This window comes from Cetorhinus maximus, chromosome 2 (genome assembly GCF_964194155.1).
Source record: "Cetorhinus maximus chromosome 2, sCetMax3.hap1.1, whole genome shotgun sequence".
In the NCBI taxonomy this organism is placed as follows: domain Eukaryota; kingdom Metazoa; phylum Chordata; class Chondrichthyes; order Lamniformes; family Cetorhinidae; genus Cetorhinus; species Cetorhinus maximus.
Window position 1 is genome coordinate 228,500,268 of NC_135880.1, and position 26,692 is coordinate 228,526,959.

Genomic DNA, 26,692 nt, shown 5'->3' on the forward strand with positions numbered 1-26,692 from the left:
AAATCTAAAATGGAGTTGTTACGAAGTAGTTTACTTGTGTCTGTTTGACTAAGTGGGTTTTTTTTCTTTGGGATGTTTTTGTAAGACTGTTTCAACTGTGTAACCTTAATCTTAATGCTTCTAGGATCAGTAGCTTCTCTTCCTCGTTTTCAAAATACAAAAAAAAAGATGATGATCAGTAAGACAGGTTTCCCTTTGGAATCTGGCATGCTCAGCAAAGAACACCGACTGATGCCCTAATAATATGACATTTTGAAGCTTTACAAGTCCAGGTCTAAGTTGGACAGCCAAGTCACAGCACTGTGTCTTGTTGGGTGGATTGCATTGAATCCTACTTCAAATCTTTGTAGACCACATTCATCCACAATTTGGTGAACAGTCTGGTCTGGGTGACCAGTCACAAGTTAAACTGTCCTTGAAATGCCATTTGTGGAGAAGCTGTGATATCCCTGTGGATTCGATTGAGTGTTGCAAATATTACGCCCTTCAAAAAAGGTTGTAAGGATAAGCCCAGCAATTATAGACCAGACAGTTTAACTTCAGTGGTGGGCAAGATTCTAGAAACAATTATTCGGGATAGAATTAGTAGTTACATGGAATAATATGGGTTGATAAGGAAGAGCCAGCATGGATTTCTAAAGGGGAAATTGTGTTTAACTAATTTGCTAGAGTTTTTTGAAGAAGTGGCAGAAAAGGTCGATGAGGTTAATGCTGTTGATGTGGTGTACATAGACTTTCAAAAGGCATTTGATACAGTGCCACACAACAGACTTGTGAGAAAAGTTATTGCTCATGGAATAAAAGGGACAGTAGCAACATGAATACAAAATTGGCTGAAAAATAGGAAACAGAGAATAATGGTCAGTGGATATTTTTTGTACTGGAGGAAGGTTTGTGGTGGAGTTCCCCAGAGGTCAGTATTGGGACCCTTGTTTCTCCTGATATATATTACTAATCTAGATCTTGGTGCACAGGGGACAATTTCAAAGTTTGCGGATGATACGAAGCTTGGGAGCGTTGTGAACTGTGAGGAGGACAGTGTAGAACTTCAATAGGACATAGACAAGTTGGTGGAATGGGCAGATAGTTGGCAGATGAAATTCAATGCAGAGAAGTGTGAGGTGATGCATTTTGGTAGGAAGAACATGGACAGACAATATAAAATAAGGGGTGAAATTGTGAAGGGGGTGCAGGAGCAGAAAGGCCTAGGTGTATATGTGCATAGATCATTGAAGGTGGCAGGACAGGTGGAGAGTGCAATTAATAAAGCCTATAGTATCCTGGGTTTTATTAATGGGTGCATAGAGTACAAGAGCAGGAAGGTTATGCTGAATTTATATAAGACACTCATTAGACCTCAGCTGGAGTATTGCGTACAGTTCTGAGCACCATATTATAGGAAGGATATCAACACATTGGAGAGAATACAGAAGAGGTTTACAAAAATGGTTCCAGAGATGAGAAACTTAAGAGGTTGGGACTGTTCTCCTTGAAGAGAAGAAGGCTAAGAGGAGATTTGATCAAGATGTTCAAAATCTTTGAATCAGTTGGAAAGCATTAGCATTAACGGGATTAGACAAAATCAGCATGGGTTTATGAAAGGGAAATCATGCTTAACTAATCTACTCGATTACTTAATTTAACTAATCTACTAATCTACTGGAGTTTTTTGAGAATGTAGCAGTAGAATAAATAAGGGAGAACCAGTGAATGTGGTGTATTTGGATTTCAAGAAGGCTTTTGATAAGGTCCCACATAAGAGGCTAGTGGGCAAAATTAGAGCACATGGGATCAGGGGTAATATATTGGCACAGATTGAGAATTGGTTGACAGGTTCAAAACAGAGAATGGGAATAAATGGGTCTTTTTCCGGATGGCAGGCAGTGACTAGTGGTATACCGCAGGGTTCAGTGCTTGGGCCCCAGCTATGCATGATATATATAAATGACTTGAATGAGGAAACCAAATGAATATTTCCAAGTTTGCTGATGACACAAAACTGGGCGGGGTTGTGAGTTGTGAGGAGGATGCAAGGAGGCTTCAGGGCGATTTAGACAAGTTGTGTGTATGGGCAAACACATGGTAGATAACAGTATAACGTGGATAAATGTGAAGTTATACGCTTCAGTGTGAAAATCAGAAAGGCAGGGTATTATTTAAATGGTGATATATTGGGAAATGTGGATCTACAAAGGGATCTGGGTGCCCTTGTACTCCAGTCAACAAAAGTAAATGGTGGAGCAGGCTTGAAGGGCTGAATGGCCTACTCCTGCTCCTAGTTTCTATGTTCTATGTTTCTATGTAATCACGAGGGGGCTGGACAGAGTAGATAGGGAGAAGCTGTTCCTGCTTGTAAAAGGATCGAGAGCGAGAGGGCACAGATTTAAAGTGATTTACAAAAGAAGCAAATGCGACATGAGAAGAAACTTTTTCACACAGCGAGTGGTTCGGGTCTGGAATGCACTGTCTGGAAGTGTGGTGGAGGCAGCTTCAATCGAGGCATTCAAGAAGGCATTGGATGATTATTTCAATAGAAACAATGTGCAAGGGATCCGGGGAAAAGGCAGGGCAATGGCACTAGGTCATAATGCTCATTTGGAGAGCCAGTGCAGACACGATGCACCGAATGGCCTCCTGTGACGTTAAAATTCTGTGATCACTACTTTTGAGGGACTTTGAACCCTGGAAGTTCCAATGTCATTCGTTCACTTGCCAGATCTTTGTTGGTGATGCTGGTGTCAGCCCAGAGGTTGCACCATTTGGCCTTTTTGTCAAAAACAGCATCGTTCAAACCATTCGTAGAATGCCAGAAAGGTTTGCATGATTTGCCACATATTTCTTAGATTCTGAAGTTCTTCATGGATTTTCAGTTCTGGATTGACTTCAAAGTAGTCAAACTTTATCAATGGGTGGAATTGTCCCAGATTTACACTAAGTACGGTAATGGGTGGGAAAAAGGATGTTACCTGTCTGCTGCAATGGGGGCTTTTCACAAGGCATTGTCCCAGTGCGTCCCACCTCATTAATTATGCATTCATGGGAAACATCGGCTCGCTGGCGGGGTGGCCTCTGATGCGCCTATCCTGCCATTAGCTCAGACCTTCAGTAATCCGGAAGCCATAATTAAAGGCTGCCCCTGCACAGGGCTAGCATGCCAAGGGATAGGAAGCTGCTGGGAACTGATGGCTGCCAAAGGGAGGAAACGTGCTGCTCCCAAAATTAGAGACGCCTCCCGCGAGTGCCTACTGGATACAATGGAGGCCCTACCGCAAAGTCCTCTACCACTGCTCTGAGTGAAGACCAGCGAGCAAGCTTACCAATCCAGCAGGGGAGGCGGTGCTCAGCGCCAATGCCCTTCAAAAGAGGAAAACCATCCAGTGCAGGAAGAGGATGAATGCTGTCATCCGTTCCGCCAGGGTAAGTCACTCTTCTCATCACTCTGAACTCTCACACTCGCAAACACATCACACATCCACAGGGATCTCACACCTCAAGGGACAACACCACTAACTCTCTCATACACCCTCGCATCTCCATTAGCCTCATATCCTCTGGAGCTCACGTCTTCATCCTGTCCATGGCTCCGCTCACCACTCAAATGTTCCACACAGTGCCATGTGTCCTGCTCACAATCTCTCCATCTGTTTTCATGCAGGAGAAGCTGGCTCACATCAGCAGGGTGAGGTCCCAGATTGGGTGTGGGGTGGCCCACATCAGGCCCCTCACTCACTTCAAGGAGTGTGCCATTGTGCTGATGGTAAGGATGTGGACCGTTCCTACGGTGGCAGTGATGTCGGCAGTGAAAACCCATGTGAGGATCCTGCACCACATCATCCATCTCTCAGCGCATCTGTGAGTGCTCTCTCTCCTGCTTTTAATTCTGCTGCCATACACAGGATTGACAGGGAGCTCTGCCAAGGGACCGATGCCCTCAGCCAGCCAGTCCCTCAGCTCCAGATCTGCACCTCCAGCCAAGAGGACATCGCTCAAGAGAGAGCGAGAGGATGGAACACACTGTGCTCAGGAGCAACATACCTATTCTGTAATCTATTTAGATATAGTGTTAATAAACTAGTTTAAAGCAAGTACCAGAATACGACTACAGCCTGTCTAAGGGAAGATAGGTCATGCATACCAGTAACCAAGAACCACGCCAAGAGTCCACAAATCTTGGGGACTATCCAAGACAGTATTGTCTCCTTGGAAAGAAAGACTTGCATTTCTACAGCATCTGTCACAACCTCAGAATGTCCCAAAGCATATTACAATGAGTGCAGTCACTGTCCTGATGTAGGAAGTGTGGCAGCCAATTCAAATGGCAATGCTGATAATGGCCAGATAATCTGTTTTAGTGAAGATGACTGAGGGAGCACCAGGGAGAACTCCCCTAGTCATCTTCCAATTATGCCATGGGATTTTTTTCACATCCACCTGAGAGGATGGTTTGCCATCTCGTCAGGAAAATAGCAACCCTGAAAGCACAGCATTTCCTTAGTGTTGATCTTGAGTGTCAGCCTCATAGATTTTGTGCTTTGAGTCTCTGGAATGGGACTTGAGCCCATAACGTTCTGACTCAGAGGCAAGAAAGCTGCCTGCTTATTTAATTGGCCCACAGTTTCCACAGAGATCTACATATTAATCTGCAAAGCAGAACAGTTGCTAGAAGTTATATTTACTGACTACAATGATAACATTTTACATTATTGTGATTAATTCACAGAAACCACTCTGAAACTAAGAGGGGGCTGTAACACTATATAGATTCCATAGAGACTCTGGGCAATGAGACGGTGCAGGCTCCAATTGGGCACAGAGCAACCACACTATATTGATTCCACACAAAGAGGCAGCAATACTGTATAAATTCCATGATTCCATACATATACAGAACAATGATAACATATAGGGTGGAATCATCCCAGATGTGCACTAGGCAGGAAAAACAATGTTTTACCCACTGGCTGCAATGGCAGCTTCTCACTCTGTATCATCCCAATCCTGCCTCATTAATCACGCATTCCTGGGAAGCACGCCGTTTCGATGGTGGGTGGGCTCTCATTTGCCCGCCACACAGTTACCTTGCTGTTTCATTATACTGGGTGCCCTATTTAAAGTACAGCCACACACACCTTTCAGTGCTTCCAGCCCAGGACTGCTGCACAGAAGACATGGCCTTGAAAGGAAAGAAGACTGCAGCTCCCCCATTCAGTGACACACCCCTGGAACATCTTTTGGACACCATGGAGGCCCGCTGTGATGTCCTCTACCCTCGCTCTGGCTGCAGGAGGTCCAGCAATCTCACCACTCCGGCTTGGTAAGTGATGACAGTGGTGATCATTCCAAAATGCTGCACAGAAGAGGTTGGCCATCTAATGCAGAAAGAGGAAGAATGATCTCATCTGTGCAGCCAGGGTAAGGCAACCATCTCATCACTCTAAACTCACACACTCAAGCCCAACACACATTCACTGGCATCTCACTCACTGCCAGCTCAAGGGACATCACCACTCACTCTCTCTCACACACCCTCACATCTCCATTTGGCTTCATCTCCTCTGGAAACTGCCTCCTCAGCCCTCACCATCTTGAAGCCACTTGCACAGATCAACTTGTGCCCCATACATACCCTGAGATACCCCCCTTCCCCAGTACAGCCCTCACCCTGCAGCCTCTTCCCTTGTTTGAGGCCACTTCTCCCCCTTCCCCAAACAAGCCCTAGCCCTGCAACTGTTGAAAAGCCACCTATACCTAATGGCTGGTCTGGTACTTAGAGACCTGTCTCTGAGCCCCCCTAAAAGTGATGTGGTGCTGCCTTTGAAGCCTGGCGCTGATGACTGCGAGTGCTGCCTGAAGCAAGGTCGGCAAACAAACCTCGAAGTGCAGCTCGCAAGGTGCACATTGCTTATGTACAGTTGTGAAACACGTCAGCATGCAATCACGCCGACATGCTCGGATGATCCAGCAGGGGGGTGCTGATCCTGGTGAGCTGGATTTATAATGATATGCAGATGTATTACAATGAAATTCCTGATGCCCGTCAATTGTGGGCTGCATTTTCGGACAGAGTGGATGATTGTAAACTGGTTTCACAATGTGGTGAAACTGATTTTTGGCATTCTCGCCATATTGTCCACTCACGCTGCTAAACATACCCGCCGCCAACGGGTACGAAAAACTCCACTCATAGAATCTACACAGAATCCGAAGCAGTTTGATCTCTAAAGTTATTGATTACTCACCATTCTCAGGTAGTTCATCAGGCTGGTTCCATGTTGCCAAATCTGTGCAGAACCACAGGACAAGGATTTGACAGCAATTTCCTGACTGCGGTTAAGTTCATGGACAGCGGTGACAACGACATAGACAGCGTCAAACAAAAGCGCAGAGGAGAGCTAGATGCAAGAGGCAGAAGATCACTTCTGGAGAGAGTTAAAAAGATGGTTCATCAAAGTTCAGAAGTAAATTCAATTTGAACGTGGAAACACTTAATTTGTAAACAATTTCTTCCACTTTAAATTAAAGGTTCAGTTAAAAAATTATTCAAAGCATCAACTTGAATGAGATTTAAAATGCCTGAAGTAGTAATTTCTTATTGAGTATCTAAATCAGTTCTGCCAAGGACAGAAAATTATAGTTTGATCAACCATTAATAATTAGCTAAAAGAAACAGAACTACTTCAAAATAATTTTTCAAATTAAGGAAAAATTCTCCATCACCAAAGCTGCAGTTTTGAATTAATGTTCACAGGATGAGAGAGTTGCCTTCATTCTTCAGATCAGCCAATATAGGAACCAGCTGAGCTGAATTTCATGATTAGGCCTAATATGTTTGCTTTTTCCAGGCACTAGGTGCCCGTAATGTTTCTTCACTTGTTAAAGAGCAATTTAAAAAAATAGTGAAAACCTGAAAGGAAAAATTCAAATACAGTGAAATTGCAATGAGTCAAACTCAGATGACACAAAGTTCCGGTTATGTCAAAGTCGTTAACCATTCCTACCAGCAGAATAGCAAATCCTAGAGAATGATGCCTGTGATAAACTGAAATTCTGCACTGGTAGCTCTGGATTAGCAGAACTGTTGTGGAGCTAACTCCCAACATTCTTCAATGCAAAGCCCAAGTATTTTATAAGGTCAGGCCATTGTAAGAGGTGAACAAATTGAAAAAAGACTTTTTCACACATTCACTGCTCTATTGTGTTTACATTTTGCATTTGAATTAGTCATTTTTGACATAGATTGTGTTTGTAGACATATTGGGTTACATAGAGATGCATTCATGTGAGAATGGGGTCTCGGCCATTATAAAGCTCTGCTTAATACGAATTTGTAGGTGGATTCCCCAGGATTTTACTGTAGTGAAGGCACGAAACTGGTGCTGCAGTTCTAGGGGAACAGGCATTCTTGGGGCAGTGGGCACTGGATACTGCAAAGGCTATGGGCCCTGACAATTTTCGGCAAAAGTACTGAAGACCTCTGCTCCAGAACATGTCGTGCCCCTAGCCAAGCTGTTCCAGTACAGCTACAACACAGGCATCTTCCTGGCAATGTGGAAAATTGCCCAGGTATGTCCTGTACACAAAAAGCAGGACAAATCTAACTCGGCCAATTACCGCTGCAGCAGTCTACTTTCCATCATCAGTAAAGCGATGAAAGGGGCCATCAACAGTACCATCAAGTGGCTATTGCTTAGCAATAACCTGCTCACTGATGTTCAGTTTCAGTTCTGCCAGTTGCACTCTGCTCCTGACCTCATTACAGCCTTGGTTCAAACACAGACAAAAGAGCTGAACTCCAGAGGTGAGGTGAGAGTGACTGTCCTTGACATCAAGGCAGCATTTGACCAAGTAATGGAGTCAATGGGAATCAGGGGGAAAATGCTCCACCAATTGTGTTTGTTGGAGGTCAATCATCTCAGTTCCAGGATATCACTGCAGGAGTTCCTCAGGGTAGTGTTCCAGGCCCAACTATCCTCAGCTGCTTCATCAATGACCTTCCTTCCATCATAAGATCAGAAGTGGGGGTGTTCGCTGAAGATTGCACAATGTTCAGCACCATTTGCGGCTCCTCAGATACTGAAGCTGTCCATGTCCAAATGCAGCAAGACCTGGACAATATCCAGGCTTGGGGTGACAAGTGGCAAGTAATATTCGTGCCACATAAATGCTAGTCAATGACCATCACCAACAAGAGAGAATCCAATTATTGCCTCTTGAAATTCAGTGGCATTACCATCACTGAATCCCTCACTATCAACATCCTGGGGGTTATCATTGACCAGAAACTGAACTGGACTAGCCATATGAATACTGTGGCTACAAGAGCAGGTCAGAGACTAGGAATCCTGTGGCGAGTAACTCACCTCCTGACTCCCCAAAGCCTGTCCACCATCTACAAGGCATAAGTCAGGAGTGTGATGGAATATTCTCCACTTGCCTGGATGAGTGTAGTTTCAACAACACTCAAGAAGCTTAACACTATCCAGGACAAAACAACCCACTTGATTGGCACCCCTCCCATAAACTTTCACTCCCTCCTCCACCGACGCACAATAGCAGCAGTGTGTACCATTTACAAGATGCACTGCAGGAACTCACCAATGCTCCTTAGACAGCACCTTCCAAAACCACAGCTCTACCACCTAGAAGGACAAGGGCAGCAGATAGATGGGAACACCACCGTCTGGAAGTTCCCCTCCAAGTCACTCGCCATCCTTACTTGGAAATATATCGCAGTTCCTTAACTGTCACTGGGTCAAAATCCTGGAACTCCCTCCCTAACAGCACTTTGGGTGTACCTACACCACGTGGACTGCAGCGGTTCAAGAAGACAGCTCACCACCACCTTCTCAAGGGCAATATAGGACGGGCAATAAATGCTGGCCTGGCCAGCAATGCCCACATCCCATAAATGAATAAAAGAAATTCTTGCGTTGCATGTGACGTTAAAGTTCTAGGGGAAGCTATTCCTTCCAGTTAATGCTAGCCCTCCCCAATCTTCTCTTTCACTTCATGCCACAATTTTCCAACTTCCTTCATATCAAAGTGCTGCTCTCAGATTCTCCCCATACCTCTCAATGTACCCATCTACTACTTCTTGCCTTCTCCTCTTCAGCACCCTCCACATACTGCCATCTTTTCACTCTATCCTGTCCCTCTATCACTGCTAACTCTGGCATTTGATCAGTGCTGTTTTTTTAAAAATTCATTCACAGGATCTGGGTGTCACTGGCAACCCTGAATTGTTTCCTTCACTGCTGATCAACTTGCCTGCCATCTTCAAGGATACGTGCACATGCAACCCCAGGAATCTTGTTCTTGCACCCCCTTCAGAATAATACCGTTTTGATTACACTGCTTCTTCATGTTGTTCATCCCAAAGTGCATTGCTTCACTCATCCTCATTAAATTGCATGTGCTATTTTGCCAGTCTCTTTATATCCATCTAATGTTTGTCACTATCGTGCTCACCATTTTCCTATCTTGCCAAGTTTTGTATCATCCACAAACTTTGAAATTGTACTTCCTACACCTAAGTCTATAGGTCTTCGACATTCTGAACCAAGAAAAGCAATGACACCCACCCTCAGGGATCCCACTATAAGCTTCCCTTCAGTCAGAAAAATACACGTTCACCGCTATTCTCCACCTTCAATCCCCTAGCTCATTACATACCCAAGTTATCTCTGTCCCTTTTACAGACTGCTAACATGTCTGTTATTTTCCTTTTATTCAATCATGCGACATGGGCATCACTGGCAAGGAGAGTATTTATTGTCCAACTCCAATCTTCCCTTGGGAAGGTGGCAGTGAACTACCTTTTGAACTGCTGTTGTCTATGTGGCATAGGTACATGTATATTGCTATTCGGGAGGGATTTTGACCCAGCAACGATGAAGTAACAGTGATATATTTCTAAGTTATGATGGGTGTGAGACTTAAAGAGAAACTTGCAGGTGATGGCATTCACATGCTCCTGCTATCCTTGATCTCCTAGATGATAGAGTTCGCAACTTGGAAGGTGCTGTTCAAAAAAGCCTTGGTGAGTTGCTATATTACATCTTGTGTATGGGACCCACTGCTGCCACTGTGCAATAGGGGTGAAGGTAGTGAATGTTTAACGTAGTGGGTGGGGTGCCAATCAAGCAGGCTGCTTTGTTCTGGTTTGTGCTTCTTGAGTGTTGTTGAGTCTGCATTGATGCAGGCAAGTACAGAGTATTCCATAACACTTCTGCCTTGTGCCTTGTAGATGATGGAAACATTTTGGGAGTCTAGGAGCTGGAATTTTCTGAGGTGATTCTGAACGCTGATGTCGGGGTAAAAAGCAGGTCATGAACCCCACAGTTGCTACCAGCTGTACCCGCTCAACAATTTTAGCACAGGTGGCCTCCGAATTAGCCATCTATTGGCCAGCTGTCCAATTAAAGATGGCGGACGGACTCCTGACAATGCTAGCCTAACCACAGGGCCTCAGAAGCTCCACTGGGAGAGATGATCACTGCTGAGGGGTGCAAGAGACCCAAGGCCTACAGCAGGTAATTAAAAAACAATTAAAAATTCACGGGGCTGAGGGTTGGAGCAGAAACCCTCCAGGGAGGTTGCTGGGCTTGTGAGTGTTACTGCCCCTGCCTGCAGCAGCTTCCTTATCTCATTAAACCATCACCCCCTCCCCCCTCCCAGCATGCCAGGCTGTCACTGAGAGGCTGCCTCCTCATACATTGGGAGCTGGGGGGGGGGAAGTGGGGGTTGTTGCTGATGGAACTGAAAAATTGTCCTAGTTGGAGATTCCTAGGTGTACAAGATTATGAGGGGCATGGACAGGGTGGATAGGGAGCAGCTGTTCCCCTGAGTTGAAGGGTCAGTCACAAGGGGTAATAAGTTCATGGTGAGGGGCAGGAGGCTTAGGGGGGATGTGAGGACAAACTTTTTTACCCAGAGGGTAGTGACAGTCTGGAATGCATTGCCTGGGAGGGTGGTAGAGGCGGGTTGCCTCACATCCTTTAAAAAGTACCTGGATGAGCACTTGGCACGTCGTAACATTCAAGACTATGGGCCAAGTGCTGGTAAATGGGATTAGGTAGGTAAGTCAGGTGTTTCTCACGTGTCGGTTCAGACTCGATGAGCCGAAGGGCCTCCTCTTCACTGTGATTCTGCAATTGTGTGTGATATAATTATGCAAATTTGCTGCCTACACATTGGCAGCCTCCTAGTATCTGATCCTGCCATTGGTAAAATGCTGTGGTGGGACCAGGTTCCCTGTGATTTTATCAGCCCTCAGGCCTCCCAACCCACCTGCCTGGGGCCAGTAAACACCCAGCATGGAATGAGTTACATTCCACAGAATTCCCAGCCCCTTCCCTGCTTTTTAGCCACAGTATTTATGTGGCTCCTCCAATTAAGTCTCTGATCAATTAGCCTGTGATAGTGAGCTACAGATAAAACAATCCAGTCAGAGCATGATCACACCTGCAGCAAGAGCTGGGTGGGAGATTTTCATTCATTCTAATCAGTAGCACCAAGGAAAACACTTCATTAGAAAATCAGAAAAAACAATGGTTTTGGGGTAGATGAAATAAAAAACACATGTACACCACACATACATTTTCATTAACTGATTTCAAATGTAATTTTATTTATGCATTAACCTGTTACCCAGTTCAATTTGTATTAGGTCAGATACTTACTGCTGCTCCAGGATAAGATATGTGTGCACAGTTTTCCTGCCAGGATTCATTCAGACTGTAGACAAAGTCATTATAACGTGGATGATCCGGGTTAGTGATGGAAAATCCAAATATATTCACATGGCCTTCGTTTAACCCATCAAAATGGAAAAGGGGAAACTCCTAAAGCCAAGAGGGGGCCAAAAAGTTTAGATTTATTTTCTAGCTCCTCCTTTTCTCTCAATGATCTCTTCTCTCCACTTCTCAAGGGGCATAGGTCATCCTCCAACATCTAACTCAGCTATCTAGTTTTTATACGTGGGCCATCACAATACAAGCTGGTAAATCATTTGACGAAGGAGCTCAAGACTCTATCCTCCAATGTCAACACATCTGCATTTCCAGTAGGGACTCTGGACAGCGATCAGGAGCAGGAATCCTGGCTGATTCCCTCTACTAGTTCACAGACATTTAAAACAGCAATAATCCCCCATGTATCAGCTTGACAGATCAGGTAAATCAATACAGATTGGCAATTAAATCATTGCTCTCACTTTTCTGTACAGTTTCCTCTGTGTTGCATTGTGAACTGAAACATTGATTTAAAAGATGTTGGTCATATGGATCAATCTCTGACCAGGACAACAATCACAGACCATTCATCAGAAGAGGTTTACAGCAGTGGGCCAGATTGATTTTCTTGAAAAATTCTCCTTCTGTATGGCATCTCATCCTGATATCACATTGCACCTGATCATTACACTTCAACAATTAACGAATACTGCTTTCTCAAATGGTAACTTCTATGTCTAATTGTAGATGAGATCACACATACCACAGAATGTGATCAATGTTATCTGTCCAGTCCACATATGATTCTACTATCTGCATTCCAGGGGAAGGCTATGAAAATTTGCACTTTTCTAATATCTGTATTGATACTTTGGCAATTGGGGAAATGACACAAAAGCAGGTATTTTTTTAACTGGGGTATATATTATGCATCCAAGTGCTGCAATTTTGAGTCCTAAGCAGAGGTAACACATCTATGTTTCCTCACTTAAGGTGAGTATGACACCATGGTGTTTCCCATTTGCTAAAGATCACTATTTGTAGTGAAGAAAGCTCCATTGAAGCGTATCTTGGATTTTTTAAATAGACTCAACATAGACCTGAACTTATACATTTATCATTTACAGAAACTGCTCCTAAATTTAACAACCAAATATGATGATCATAATGTCTTCAAATCTATCCTGGAAGTTGGCGTTTCTGGCTTTGTCCATCCTGCACCACACCTTCCTCCCTCCTCCCTTTCTCCCACTCCACTTCTCCCTCTTCTCCACCTCCCACCACTACCCCACCATCCTTCAAACTCCCCACCCACATCCTCCTCTTCTTCCCTATTCCCTCTTACCTCCCCTTGCCCTCCTTCCTTCCCTCACTCCCTCTCCTCTTCCCTCCCTCTCTCTTCCCTCCTCCCTTTTCTACCTTCCCTCTCCTTCTCTTCCTCCCCTTCTCCTCCTCCCCTTTTTCTACCTCCTTCCCTTCCTCCCCTTCCCTCCTTCGTCCCTCTCCTCCCACACCTTCCTTTCCCATCTCCCCTCCATCCCTTTACCAGGTAAATTTACCATTGTTTGGCAATACTTTACCAGAGATGTGAAGATGTAGTTATAATAGGCAGATGTCATTCCTAACTCCATGGCCTGGAAAACAAGTTATTATAAACATTTGTCACTTTTTGAATTAAAAAGAAGTTGTAAGCTCTCTTTTAAATGCACTTTTCACTAACTTAAAGCTGGAATTTTACAGCCCCCTTTCTGGCGAGCCATTGAAATCTCTGTTCACATTGGCAGGACCGGAAGATCCTGCCGGCATGAGGGGATGGAAAATTCCGGCCATAGAGTCATTTAGGGTACAAAGGAGGCCATTCAGTCCATCAAGTTAATGCCAGCTCCCTGCGGAGCAATCCAGGCAGCCCCACTCCCCCACTTGATTCTGTTTATTTCGTTTAAATGCTCATCCAATTTCTTTTGAAATTATTGATTATTTGCACTTCCCCACCCTCGGGGGCAGCGAGTTCCAAGCCATTTACCACTTGCTGCATTAAAAAGCTGTTTTTTACATCTCTCCTTTTGCCTCTTTTGCCCAAAATCTTAAATCTGTGTCCTTTGGTCCTTGTACCATCAAGCTAATGGGAAGGATTTTCCCTTGACTACCTTTAGAAGTCAGTATAGGGCCAGAATCTGCACATGATGAGTTACCAGGCATAAGCAGCCAGGGCAGAGAGAATGGATAGCTTAGGAAGATAGGAACAGAGGACTTGGCCCTTCAAGTCTGATCCACCATTCAATAAGATCATGGCTGATCTGGTTGTGGTCTCAACTCTACTTTCCTGTCTGTCCCCCATGACCCTCGACTCCCTCGTCTATCAAAAATCTGTCTAACTCTGCCTTGAATAAATTCAGTGACCCAACCTCCACTGGAGAAGAGAGTTCCACAGACTAACGACCCTCTGAGAGAAAAATTACTCCTTATCTCAGTTTTAAAAGGGAGATCGCTTATTCTTAAACTGTGTCCCCTAGTTCTAGTGTCCCCTACAAATAGAAACATCCTCCTGATATCTACGCTATCAAGTCCTCTCAGGATCTTATATGTTTCAATAAGATCACCTCTCATTCTATTAAACTCCAATGGGTATTGGCCCAACCTGTTCAACCTTTCTTCATAAGTTAAGTCCTTCATCACAAGAATGAGTCAAGTGAACCTTCTCTGAACAGTTTCTAACATAATTATATATTTTTTCAAAATAGGAGATCAAAACTCTACACAGTATTCCAGATGTGGTCTCACCAATGTCCTAGCACTGATCCCTACAGCATGCCAACCTGAAAAAGGCCCATTGATCCCTACTCTCTGCTTCCTGTTGGCTAACCAATCCTTTATCCATGATAGTATGTTACCCACAATACCATGTAATCGTATCTTGCGTAGTAACGTTTGATGTGGCACCTTATCAAATGTCTTCTGGAAATCTAAATACACCACATCTACAGGTTCCCTTTATCCACCTTGTTTGTTACTTCCTCAAAAAACTCTAATAAATTCGTTAAACACAATTTCCCTTTCACAAAGTCATGCTGACTCTGCTTGATCAAATTATGATTTTATAAGTATCCTACTGTAACCTCTTCTAGCTATTTCTCTGTGAGAGATGTTAGGGTAAGTGGCCTATAATTTCCTGCTTTCTGTTTCCCTCCTTTCTTGAATAAAGGTGTTACATCAGCTATTTTCCAATCCACTGGGACCCTGCCAGATAGCTTGCATGCCATCTCAGCAGAGGGCAGGGTATTAGATGAGTTCTGTACAAGGGACTCATATAAGGACTTTGATGGACCAGCCTATAGGAAAATGCTGATGAATATACACACAAAGATACTTGGTGCCACCAGTCGGTCTGCCACAGAGCCTCTGGTCACTAAAAAGGAGCATTGAGGAATCCAGCTCCAATATAGCACAGAGTATCATGCAGAGCTTGAGCCTATCTGTTTTGTAGTATGAAGGGTTAATGTTAAATATGTAAATATATATTCTACATCATCAGTGCTGTGAGATCACAAAACAAAAGAGCATGGAGAGAGATAGTTCTATGTAGAGCTTCATGCTTCATACATAGTTAGTATTATGTTCAATAAAGGGTAGAGTTTACCAAAAGCCTTGCCTCCAGCAGTATCTATAAGTCAAGGTCACGAACAACCTCATCTAAGACCCACATCAATGATAACAGATAGTGACAGCAGAAGCCATGACAAAAGAAGCAATAGTGAAGAGTCCAGTGACTGGAAGAAGCAGCAAGAGAAACGACTGCAGGACAAGGACAGCACGGGAAAATCTTCAACCAAACTCCAGAAAAGGCTACAGTGAAGGGAAGGCATGAAGAAAATCCTACCTTTACCAGAGTGCTTCAATTACGTGGAAGGCTCAGATCAAGCCGAGAAGTGGCAGAACTGCCATTGCAGCCTTACTAAGTGCAGAACAGCTTTGGGACTAGCAGAGAGGACGAGCAAGGAGCAGTTCAGTACCTCACTCTATGCCATAGACAGCAGTGCAGACGATGTAGTGGTCAGACAAAGTATAAATGAAGAGACGGCGACATATGAAGAGGTTATCAAAGCCTTTGATACTTATTTTGGTCTTTGAAGGAACACCATTATAGAGAGAGTAAAATTCAATACGCGCATCCAAACACTGGGAGAGAGCATAGATTCCTTCATTAACAATTTATATCAACTAGCTGAGAATTGTGAATATCGAGCCCTGAAAGATAAATGAATTTAGGACCGCACTGTTGTAGGAGTCTTAGAAGAGAGTTTATCAGATTTTCTGCAGTTGAGGGAAGATTTGCCCTTAGTGATGTTGTGCAGTTAACAAGGCAGTCAGAAGTCAGAAAGCAAAACCATATTTTTATTCGAGGCAAAAAAGAAACCTCATGGAGAAAAACAGCTGATACAGTACAGTGTGGGATATAGAAGTAAAAGTGCATCTAAGCCAAAACAGGGAAAAGATGAAGAGGGCACAGTAGCCGCCATTACACAGTGTTCTCACTGTGGCAGGAAAAGGCTGCACCAATGCAAAGAATTCTTTCAGGCAGAGAACAATGGTTAATTCAAGACTTCCTCTAGACATTGAACATGTGACTCCATGGTCCAGGAGGCATTCCATTGAAGGTTAAGGGACAGCTGACTGCTAAACTCCAGTCCAAAGGAAGAGAAAGTACAGAAACTTTGTATTTGATCCATAACCAATCACTGTTAAGTTGAAATGCTTACACAGATCTACAACTAATCTCTAAAGTAGATGAACAAACCAGGCAGAAGATGTCCTAGGAATGGCAGGTGAAGGAACCATACAAATATAACCAAGGCAAACAGCAAACAGCAGATGCATTATCATGCATTCCTGTTGAGAAGCTTGACATACATTTCTTTGAGAATGTACAATCATAAACCTCATTGACTACAAAATTCCTACCAACAACAAGGGCTGAATGAAATCTGACAAGCACAAAAAGCAAATGAAGAATGTGCTAAAATGAGAGAATACTGGATAAATGGGTGGCCAGCATATGTTGCAAACAATCTCATCCCGAAACAATACTTCGAGCAGCAAAGACATCTATCTCAGTGTTGCGCATAACTTGCCAATTTATGAGGAGAGCTTAGTCATACCAAGAGTCCTCGGATTCAAGATTCTTCAGAGAATAAACCAGGGAGGCCTAGACATTACAAAGTGTCATGTTAGAGTGTAAAATTCAGTTTGGTAACCAGGGTCTCAAAATCATTGGAGGAAATATATATATAGATTAATATATTAATATTAATATATATTAATGATACTGATACATATTAATGGAATTCAGGTCATGATTTCAAAATTTGCAGATGATACGAAGAATGGAAACGCTATCAACAGTAATGAGGATAGTCTTAAATTTAAAAGGACATAGACATGTTGGTAGATTGGGCAGACAAGTGGCTATGAAGTCCAATGCAGAGAAAAGCGAGGTGATTCATTTTGGCAAAAAGAATATGGAGAGACAGTACAAAATAAAGGTAGAAACTCTAAAGGAGTTGCAGGAACAGAGGAACCTCGGTGTATATGTACATAAGTCATTGAAGATTGCAGGGCATTTGAGAGCAGTTATTAAAGCATATAATATCTTAGGCTTTATTAATAGGGGCATTGAATACAAGAATAAGGAGGCCATGTTGAACTCGTATAAGACACTACTTAGGCCTCATCTGGAGTGCTGCGTCCAGTTCTGGCACCATACTTGAGGAAGGATGTGAAGGCATTGGAGGAAGTACAGAGGAGATTCACAAGAATGATTCCAGTGATGAAGAACTGTAGCAATGAGGATAAATTTGAGAGGTTGGGACTGGTTTCCTTGGAGAAAAGAAGGCTGAGAGTAGACTTGGTAGAGGTATTCAAGATCCTGAGGGGTATGGACAGCGTAATTAGTGAGAAACTGTTCCCACACAAGAGAACATCAAGAACTAGAGGGCACAGATTCAAAATAATTGGCAAAAGGAGTATGTGATGTGAGGAAAACTTTTTCACCCAGAGGGTGGCTGGAGTCTGGAACAAACTTCCTGAGAGGGTGGTGGAGGCAGGTTCGATTGAGGTATTCAAAAGGGAATTGGATTGCTACATGAAAAGAGAGAATGTGCAAGGTTACAGGGATAAAGCAGGGGAGTGGGACTAGGTGGAATGCTCTTTCAGAGAGTCAGTGCAGACTTGATGGGCCGAATGGCCTCCTTCTGCACTGTAAAGATTCTGTGATTCTGTGAAATGATGTCGAGCTGTATCACTCTTGCAATCCACTGCTAAGAGCCAAAAGAACCGTGGATGGTATCCTCATTCCCATCCAGACTGTGGGAATGTCTCAGAATGGACCTTTTTCAGCTCAAGGGGAAGACATTTCTCATAGTTGTTGACTATTACTCCGGATGGACTGAGGTTAAACATCTTCATGGAACAACCTCAGAAGCAGTCATTAATTCACTAAAATAAATTTTTGCCACAAATGGCATTCCAGATCTTGTCATTTCAGACAATGGTCCACAGTTTGCAAATGAATGGTTCAAGAAATTTACAGAAGACTATGGCCTGTATTTTGCGCTTGTCGGGCATGCGAAGTCAGTGGGCCCAGGAGCGGATGTAGAATCTGCTTCCGGGCAAGTTTGCGTTGTCCATACGATTTCACGCTGGGTGGCCAATTAAGCGGGCAGGGATGGGAATGAGTCGGGCGCCAGGTCCAATGGGGACCTGGTGGGGGCATTAAAAATTCTGCAGGCAGCATCCTGAAGGCTGCCAGGGGTTGTGGGGAAGGCTGTGGAAGCATTCTTCACAGGATCAAAGAAGAAATATCTGCAGCGCTAATGGCCTCAGCACCCAGCAGGCACGGAAGGCAGGAGGGCAAGTCCGGTGGGCACTCTGCCCTCCGTTTCACAGACAAGTGCCTGGGAATCCTCGTAGAGGAGGTCAGTGCCAGGCGTGACATCCTCATGCCTAGGGATGGGAAGAGGAGGTTGCTGCTTGCCATAAAGAAGGCATGGCCAGAGGCGGCCAACCAGGTCAGTAGGTACGACATGGTGCACCAAACGTGGATACAGTGGCGCAAAAGCTTCAACGATCTTCTGCATTTGGCAAGGGTGAGTAGAGAGATGGCATGGAAATGTGTGGAGATGTATATTCGGGTGGCTGTCCCTCACTTTCAGGGGAGTAAGAGTGTGTGTGCTGACTTGCACTGAAGCCTGTGCCAGTCAAGGCTGGAAAGTTGTCTGCTTTGCCTAAGTGCCTTGAAGGGTGAGGTGTACCACTCTGCTGTGCCCTGCAACCTGGTTCTCAGGGGAGGTGGTCCAGGCTGGAATGGTGCTGCAGGGGGAAGGAGCACTAATGATGGAATCTGTTCTTTCTTTTCAGGAGAAGAGATGCTATAATGTGATGGAGCGCTGAAGAACAGGCAGTGAGCCCAATCTCCTGGTACTCAGCCACCACAAGATAGACGCCCTAGAGCTAGAATGCCACTGTAGAGCTCATTCCACTGGATGTGGTTAGGCAGGGGTATCCGAGGGAGGTAGGAGTGCAGTGCACAGATGCGAGCATTGTACGAAGAGCAAAAATCATAGGGTCTTCTCAGCTGAAATGGAGATATCAAAGCACCAGTGCCCAGTGATTCCCCCAATCAAGATGGCACCATGCTGCAGTTCTCCGTTGTCTCATCAGCCTGCCCAGCATGCATACTGACTATGTGATGATTGAATGTATTGACATGTTCCCTTCCTCCTGCAGATGTTTTATCCATAGGAGGCTCCCAGGACCCCAAGGACTCCCCATTAACCCCAGAGGGGGACACATTCACACCTTCACCCAAATCACGCCCTCTCTCTGAACCAGGCACCAGCGCAGAGACTGGCACATTGGTGGGCTTAAGTTTGTCGGCTGTCATGGTGGTGCACAGTGGGGAGGGCGTGCACACTCGCATGCAGAGCTGGAGGAGGCAGAGAGTGTCCTGGCCGCTGGCAGCCAGAGGACTGCTGGAGACCCAGAACATGCTGAGCCTCAGATGATGAGCCTCTGGAGTTGCCCATCAGGTGGCAGATGCTGGATGTCCAGCAGGATGCGTGGGAAGATCTGGCAGAGATCCCTGAGGGTTTGCATGCCATGGTCCCTGTCACAGGGGATTCCGTGCGGAGCTTGAGCACTGAGGTGACCCTGAGCACCGAGTGCACAGCCTTGTCCTTTGAAAGAGTGGTGACTCTCATGGAGAGGCAGCTTCAGGAATGGAGTCAGGGGTTCCTGGGCTTGTACTCTGACCTGTAAGCTTGCACACAGGACCTCAGGAGGTCACTGCCAGTGTGAGAGATGGATGATGCAACTAGTCTCCCTGCTCGGTGCCCGTCCATCAATGGTGAGCAGGGAGGTTCAAACGAACCTCATGCTGGCGGACGAGCTGAATGTCGTCTCTGAGGGCTTCTCTCAGGGCTCTCCAGAGGAAGACAGCAGTTCATCCGCCCCTCTGCCAGTGACCATCGCATCTGATGAGGGCGCGATGACTGAGAAGGCCCAGCCATGGCGCTGAGGGCACCCACCCAGCTGGAGCCTAGTCAGGCTCCGCCAGCCAGAGGATGACCACCAAAGTCATCAGGGCCAACACAACAGCAGAGTCAGCAATCTGCCTCCAATGCTGCTGCCTGTGAGGAGGCAGTTTGGGGGATGGGCAGCAAGATGCAGCACCCGTAAACATAAGTTTAAGGCACCTTGAGCACAACAGGAGCTTGTAACAGGTGACATTATTTCCATTCATATTTTAAAACTCTCTTGATGGTGTCATCATTCACACCAGGAGATGTTATGCTTGTTTCTTGTTTCTTTGAATATTACATAAACATTAATCTTGTTGTAATGGGTAACAGTAGGCGAGATGGCTCTTATAGGTGCAGGGGTGGATGAATTGCGTTTAGATTTTGGGCTCTTGGATTTGCGTATCATAAATGTCTTGCACAGAGGCAGCGCTCTTGGCATGAGCTGGAATCGATGCCATGGCAGCCTAGCTGAAAGTGCGCATTATCAGTGCCTCCCTGGTGTCCCTGCCTCCCTGAAGGTTCCTGATGTCTGCTTTCACGTCCTCACCCTGTCCTTCCTGGGCTCCTCATCAGACCCAATAGCAGATTCATCTTCCCTGGCATCTGGAGCTGCCTCACAATCCTCAGCCTCCAGTGGAACCCCTCTTGCCAGAGCTAGATTGTTTCAGCAGACAATGACTATAAGTGACACGTGCTCTGGAGGATACTGCAGTCCTTCCCCTAATTGGTACAGGTATCTGAACCACATCTTCAGCAGCCCAATGGTCCTCTCTACCACTGCTCTTGTGGAGGTGACTCCTGTGGTACCCCTCCTCCGTCTCTGTCCTTGGGGGCCAGAGTGGGGTCATGAGCCACCTTTTCAAGGGAAAGCCTTTGTCACCCAGGAGCCAACCACCCAGGCGAGCTGGAACCATGAATATCCTTGGCACCTGGGAGTGCCGCAGGATGTAAGCATCATGTGAGCTGCCAGGGTAACGGGCACAGACTTGCAAGATCTGTATCTTGTGGTCGCAGATGATCTGAACATTCATTGAGTGGAACTCCTTCTAGTTCATAAAGGCTCCTGGCCCACCTGCAGGACTTTGAAGGCCACATGAGTGCAGTCGATGGCACCCTGGATGAGGGGGAAGCCTCTGGCTCTCTCAGCCTGGCTGGCTTGGTCCGTCCGGTCATGGGTGAATGTTATCACTGGTCTGAAGAGAGCATCAGTAACGAGCTTGATGCAACAGTGGGCAGCAGATTGGGACTCACCACACAGATCCTTCACTGACCCCTGGAAAGAACCGATGGCATAGAAACTGAGAGCCACTGTAACCTTCAGAGCCACTGGCATAGGGTGGCCACCCAGATGATTGGAGGCGATTGCCGGCTCAATCATCTGGCATATGGTGGTGACAGTGTTCCTAGCGAGGCAGAGCCTCCTTCAGCACTGGACCTCAGGCATGTTGAGGTACCTGGCGTGGTGTCTGTACACTCTGGCTGCAGGGTAGTGGCATCCCCTGTGGACTGCCCTGCACCCCCTGCTGGCCCTGCACCCCCTGTGCCTCTCCTCCCACAGGTCACTTCCTGGGATGCTGCCTGAGTTAACCTGGGCTCCTTTCCCTCCTGGCCCTCCCTTCCTCCTCAGAGGAGATCCCAGCAGCAATGTATACAATCCCCGTGGTCAGAAATGCACAAGGCACTGTCTCGTGCACCTAAGGGTGCACTCTGCTGAAAGCTTCAGACAAAGATGGCAAGAAAAAGTATCCCAAAAGAAAGCTATCCACGCATGGAATGCTCCAGAAATGACAGAGAAATCTCTCAAATCGCATAAATTTCACAGCAAAAAACTCTAACCTAAAGAGACAGAGCCTTTGCTCCAGGGGCCTTCTATCCCACCCCTGGATGAGAACTCGTGGAAAATGTGTTGGCTGCTTTCCTCTGTTGCCTGTGCTATGACCACAAAATTGCACGGGCAATGTAAAATTCCTATCGATTGGTAAATTAATGGCCTTAATTGGTCTTTTAAGTGTCAGCAGGTGTGCTTCTGACTCCCGTGCACGCCCACTAGCTGTAATAAGGCTCACATGTGCGATGATGTTGGGATGCTTGCCTGACGTTATCCTGCATGCTCTCAGGCGAGTTCAGGTCGGGCACAAACCTGTTTTCTTCACATATAATTCTGGTCCATGGATTTGTCTGGATTAGAAACCAGAATTGTGAAGACCAAGTACTGGAAAGACAAAGTCTGAGATCTTGTCTTGTAGGTGCTGAAAATGGAATAATGAGAAGAAATAGAACCTAATACTGGAAGGGGCAGGTTGTCTATTGAGGAAAGGTTGGACAGGTTAGGCTTGTATCTGCTGGCGTTTGGAAGAACAAGAGGCGACTTGATCAAAACATGTAAGATCCTGAGTGGAGTTGTCAGGGTGGATGTGGAGAGGATGTTTCCTCTTGTGGGAGAATCTAGAACTGGGGGTAAAAGCAAAATACTGCAGATGGGGGTCACTGTTTAAATATAAGGGGTTGGCCACTTAAGACAGAGATGAGGAGAATTTTTTTCTCTCAGAGGGTTGTGAGTCTTTGGAACTCTCTTCCTCAAAAGGCAGTGGAAGCAGAGTCTTTGAATATTTTTAAAGCAGGGGGAGATAGATTCTTGATAAGCAAGAGGGTGAAAGGTTATGGGGGTAGGCAGGAATGAGGGGTTGAGGTTACAATCAGATCAGCCATGATCTTATTGAATGGCGGAGTAGACTCAAGGGGCCGCGTGGCCTACTCCAGCTCCTTGTTCGTACGTTCGTAAGTTTTTATGTACATATGCTTGTAGAACCACACTCATATCTACCAGAAAACCATCAATGAAATGGACTAATGACCCATATGATCAGGAAGACAACCTGAACAGAGGACAAATAGTCAGGATAAATAGTCTCTGATGATTCACATACTACTCTACAGAGTTTGAGAGAGCATAGAGAACTTAAATCCTATGCAACCTCAGAGAGAGCTGAGAGTAAAGTAGGGGAGATTAGTGAAACCACCACAACGCTTATCTCTGTGGACCAGAGATGAAGGTTGAGATTTCGTGGGGAGATGTTGAAGAATGTAAATAATGTATTTATGGGTATCAGACTTAGGGAAGATGTAATATAAAAGTCTAATATCACATGCGTAAAAAAATAGTCTACATCATCAGTAACATAAGATCACACAACAAAAGAGCATGGTGAGAGATAGTTTTATGTAGAGCCTTGTGCTAAGTCTGTATTGTACATAGTTAGTATAATATCCAATAAAGGGTAGAGTTTACCAACAGCCTTGCTGCCAGCATGATCTGTAAGTCCAGATCATGAACAACTTTATCTAAGAGCAACAATAATGATATCGGACTTTCCAGTGTGGAAGTGGTGACCAACTCCATGGCAGCACTAGTGGATCCAGTTGTGATGCATGGTCTGGTGGTCGCTGTCTCAGCTTCCATTGAAGCACAAGCAAAAGTCATCCAATGTCTCATTGCTGGATGGGAGGCTCAGACGAAGGTCATGAGGTTCATGCTTGCTGCCATGCAGGCTCAGACTGCTGGCACCATGGCTGTGGATATCAGTGCTCAAAGCGGTTTGCAGGGTCTCACAGAAGGTAGCAATCTGTACTCCAGCAGGTTACAAGGATTGTGAGATACTGCCCCAGGGGTGTGGTTATGCCTCCATTGTCCTCTGTCAGGATAACAGCATTCATGCTCCCAACACTGCCACTCCGCCAGTTGCTTCTCAGTCAGTCTGCTGAGACTGCTGCTGCCAAAGTAGTGTAGCCCGAAGCCAAGCTTTCTAGGCTCAGAGCTGCTCAAGGGTGACCTGCAAAGCCATTTGCGGCCTCTTCTGGTGAAACTGAGCAGCCTTCCACCAGTCATGCTGAAGCCGCTGAGGTAGCAGGTAGTGGCATAGGGGAGGTGATGGCATAGTGGTATTGTTGCTGGACTAGTAATCCAGAGACCCAGAGTAATGCTCTGGGGACCCGGGTTCAAATCCTGCCATGGTGGTCCCACAGATGGTGGAATTTGAATCCAATAAAATTCTGGAATTAAGTCTGATGCATCATTGGTGCAAAAAACCCATCTGGTTCACTAATGGCCTACATGTGACTCCAGACTCTTAAATGCTCTCTGAACAAGGACAATTAGGGATGGGCAATAAATGCTGGCCTAACCAGTTATATCCACATCCTTTGAATAAATTTTTTTTTTTTAATTGCAAGACAGGCACAAAAGTAATGCAGATGGGTGAATAAAGGTTTGTGGAAAAAGTTATTGAGAGTTCATGATGTACCCTGTACCCTGAATCAGGGGGAAAACACTCCACCTAGCACAAAGGAAGATGGTTGTGGTTATTAGAGGTCAATTGTTTCAGTCCCAGGACATCACTGCAGCAGTTCCTCAGGGTAGTATCCTAGACCCAACCATCTTCAGCTGCTTCACCAATGACCAATCGGTCAGAAGTCGGGATGTTTGCTGATGATTGCACTGAAGCAGTCCATGTCCAAATGCAGCAAGACCTGGACAATATCCAGGCTTGGGCTGATGAGTGGCAAGTAACATTTGTGCCACACAATGACCATCTCCAACAAGAGAGAATCTAACCATTGCCCCTTGACATTCAATGGCATTAATAACACTGAATTCCCCACTATCAACTTCTTGGGGGGGTTATCGTTGACCAGAAACTGAACAGGACCAGACATATGTGGGTCGGGGTGGTCGGGAAGCCGATCGGCACTGCACCGCGACTTTACGTGGAACGCGAGTGGCAGCGCTCAGCACTGCTTGGGTGGGCGGGGCGAGCGTGCTTAGTGCGGACTTTGCGCACACACGCTAAAGAGCGCTTCGATCTGATGAAAAACTAATGTGCAAAATAAAAATGTCATACAATATGTCCCATCATGTGACAGAGTCACATGAGCAGGGGCATGTTTTTAATTCAAGTGTTAAATTTTTATTTAATTTTTATTTGCTTTAGGAAACATCATCCCGCCAGTGGAGGAGGTTTCCTAAAAAAATGCAAAGGTTAGGTTGAATGGGCAGTGAAAAATTCAGGACAACTGTTAACTTAACAGCCTTAATAGGCCTTTTTATTGTCAGCGGGCGCGTTGCCGGCCGACCTAACTATCGTCCAACGCCAACGCGCTTTATTTCATTGCTGGGCGTGATGCCCACACACCAGGTGTAAAATTCTGCACATAAAGACTGTAGCTACAAGAGCAGGTCAGAGGCTAGGAATCCTGCGGTGAGAAACTCACCTCCTGACTCCCCAAAGCCTGTCCACCATCTACAAGGCACAAGTCAGGAGTGTGATGGAATACTCCCTACTTGCCTGGATGAGTGCAGCTCCAACACCACTCAAGAAGCTCGACACCATCCAGGACAAAGCAGCCCCGCTTGATTGGTACCCCACCCACAAACATTCATTCCTTCCATCACCGACGCTCGGTAGCAGCAGTGTGTACCATCTACAAGATGCACTGCAGCTAATTACGAAGGTGCCTTCAACAGCACCTTGCAAACCCGCAATCTCTACCACCTAGAAGGACAAGGGCAGCAGCTAGATGGGAACACCACCACCTGGAAGTTCCCCTCCAAGTCACTCACCATCCTGACTTGGAAATATATCACCGTTCCTTCACTGCCACTGGGTCAAAATCCTGGAACTCTCTCCCTAACAGCACTGTGGGTGTACCTACACCACAGGGACTGCAGCGGTTCAAGAAGGCAGCTTACCACCACCTTCTCAAGGGCAACTAGGGATGGCCTAGCCAGCGATGCCCACATCCCTTGAACAAGTAAACAACAATCCTTTCTGCATTCTCCTCCTCCTCTCTGAGTGGCCTTCAGGTGCCTGGCAGCAAGTAAACAAGATCCTGAGTGGCCTTGACAAGGTGGACGTCGAAAGGATGTTTCCTCTCGTGGGTGAGTCCAGAACTAGGGGGCATTGTTTTAAAATTAAGGGTCGTCCTTTTAGGGCAGGGATGAGAAAGTTTCTCTCAGAGGGTTGTGCGACTTTGGAACTCTCTGCCTCAGAAGGTGATGGAGCCGGGGTCATTGAATATTTTTAAGGCAGAGGTAGATAGATTCTTGTTAGGCAAAGGTTATCGGGGTTAGATGGGAACGTGGAAATCGAGACACAAAAAGATCAACCATGTTCTTATTGAATGGCGGAGCAGGCTCGAGGGGCTGAATGGTCTACTCCTGTTACTATTTCTTATGTTCTCATGGCGTTGATATTGTGGAGGACGCAGCAAATTATCACAATCTCGGAGATAGGTTCCAGCGTGTGCTAAGGGCTCTCGAGCAGTCTAGGCAGTGGACACATTGCTTTAGCAAACTTATGCTCTCTGCTCCAAGATGTTCCTTTGGGC

The 26,692-nt window shown here is 45.6% G+C and overlaps 1 protein-coding gene across 1 annotated transcript in view; it reads right to left on the minus strand.

Annotated features, from left to right (window-relative positions):
- The window catches only part of LOC144671671 (glutamate receptor ionotropic, kainate 4-like), a 123,953-nt gene that overhangs the window by 95,650 nt on the left and 1,611 nt on the right, over window positions 1-26,692 (minus strand). Inside the window, exons 2-4 of the mRNA XM_078533687.1 lie at window positions 13,313-13,366; window positions 11,682-11,843; window positions 6,240-6,392 (exon numbers count right to left, since the gene is read on the minus strand). Coding sequence (XP_078389813.1) covers window positions 6,240-6,392; window positions 11,682-11,843; window positions 13,313-13,363 — 366 coding nt within the window. The 5' untranslated portion in view covers window positions 13,364-13,366. The remainder of the gene's footprint in view (window positions 1-6,239; window positions 6,393-11,681; window positions 11,844-13,312; window positions 13,367-26,692) is intronic.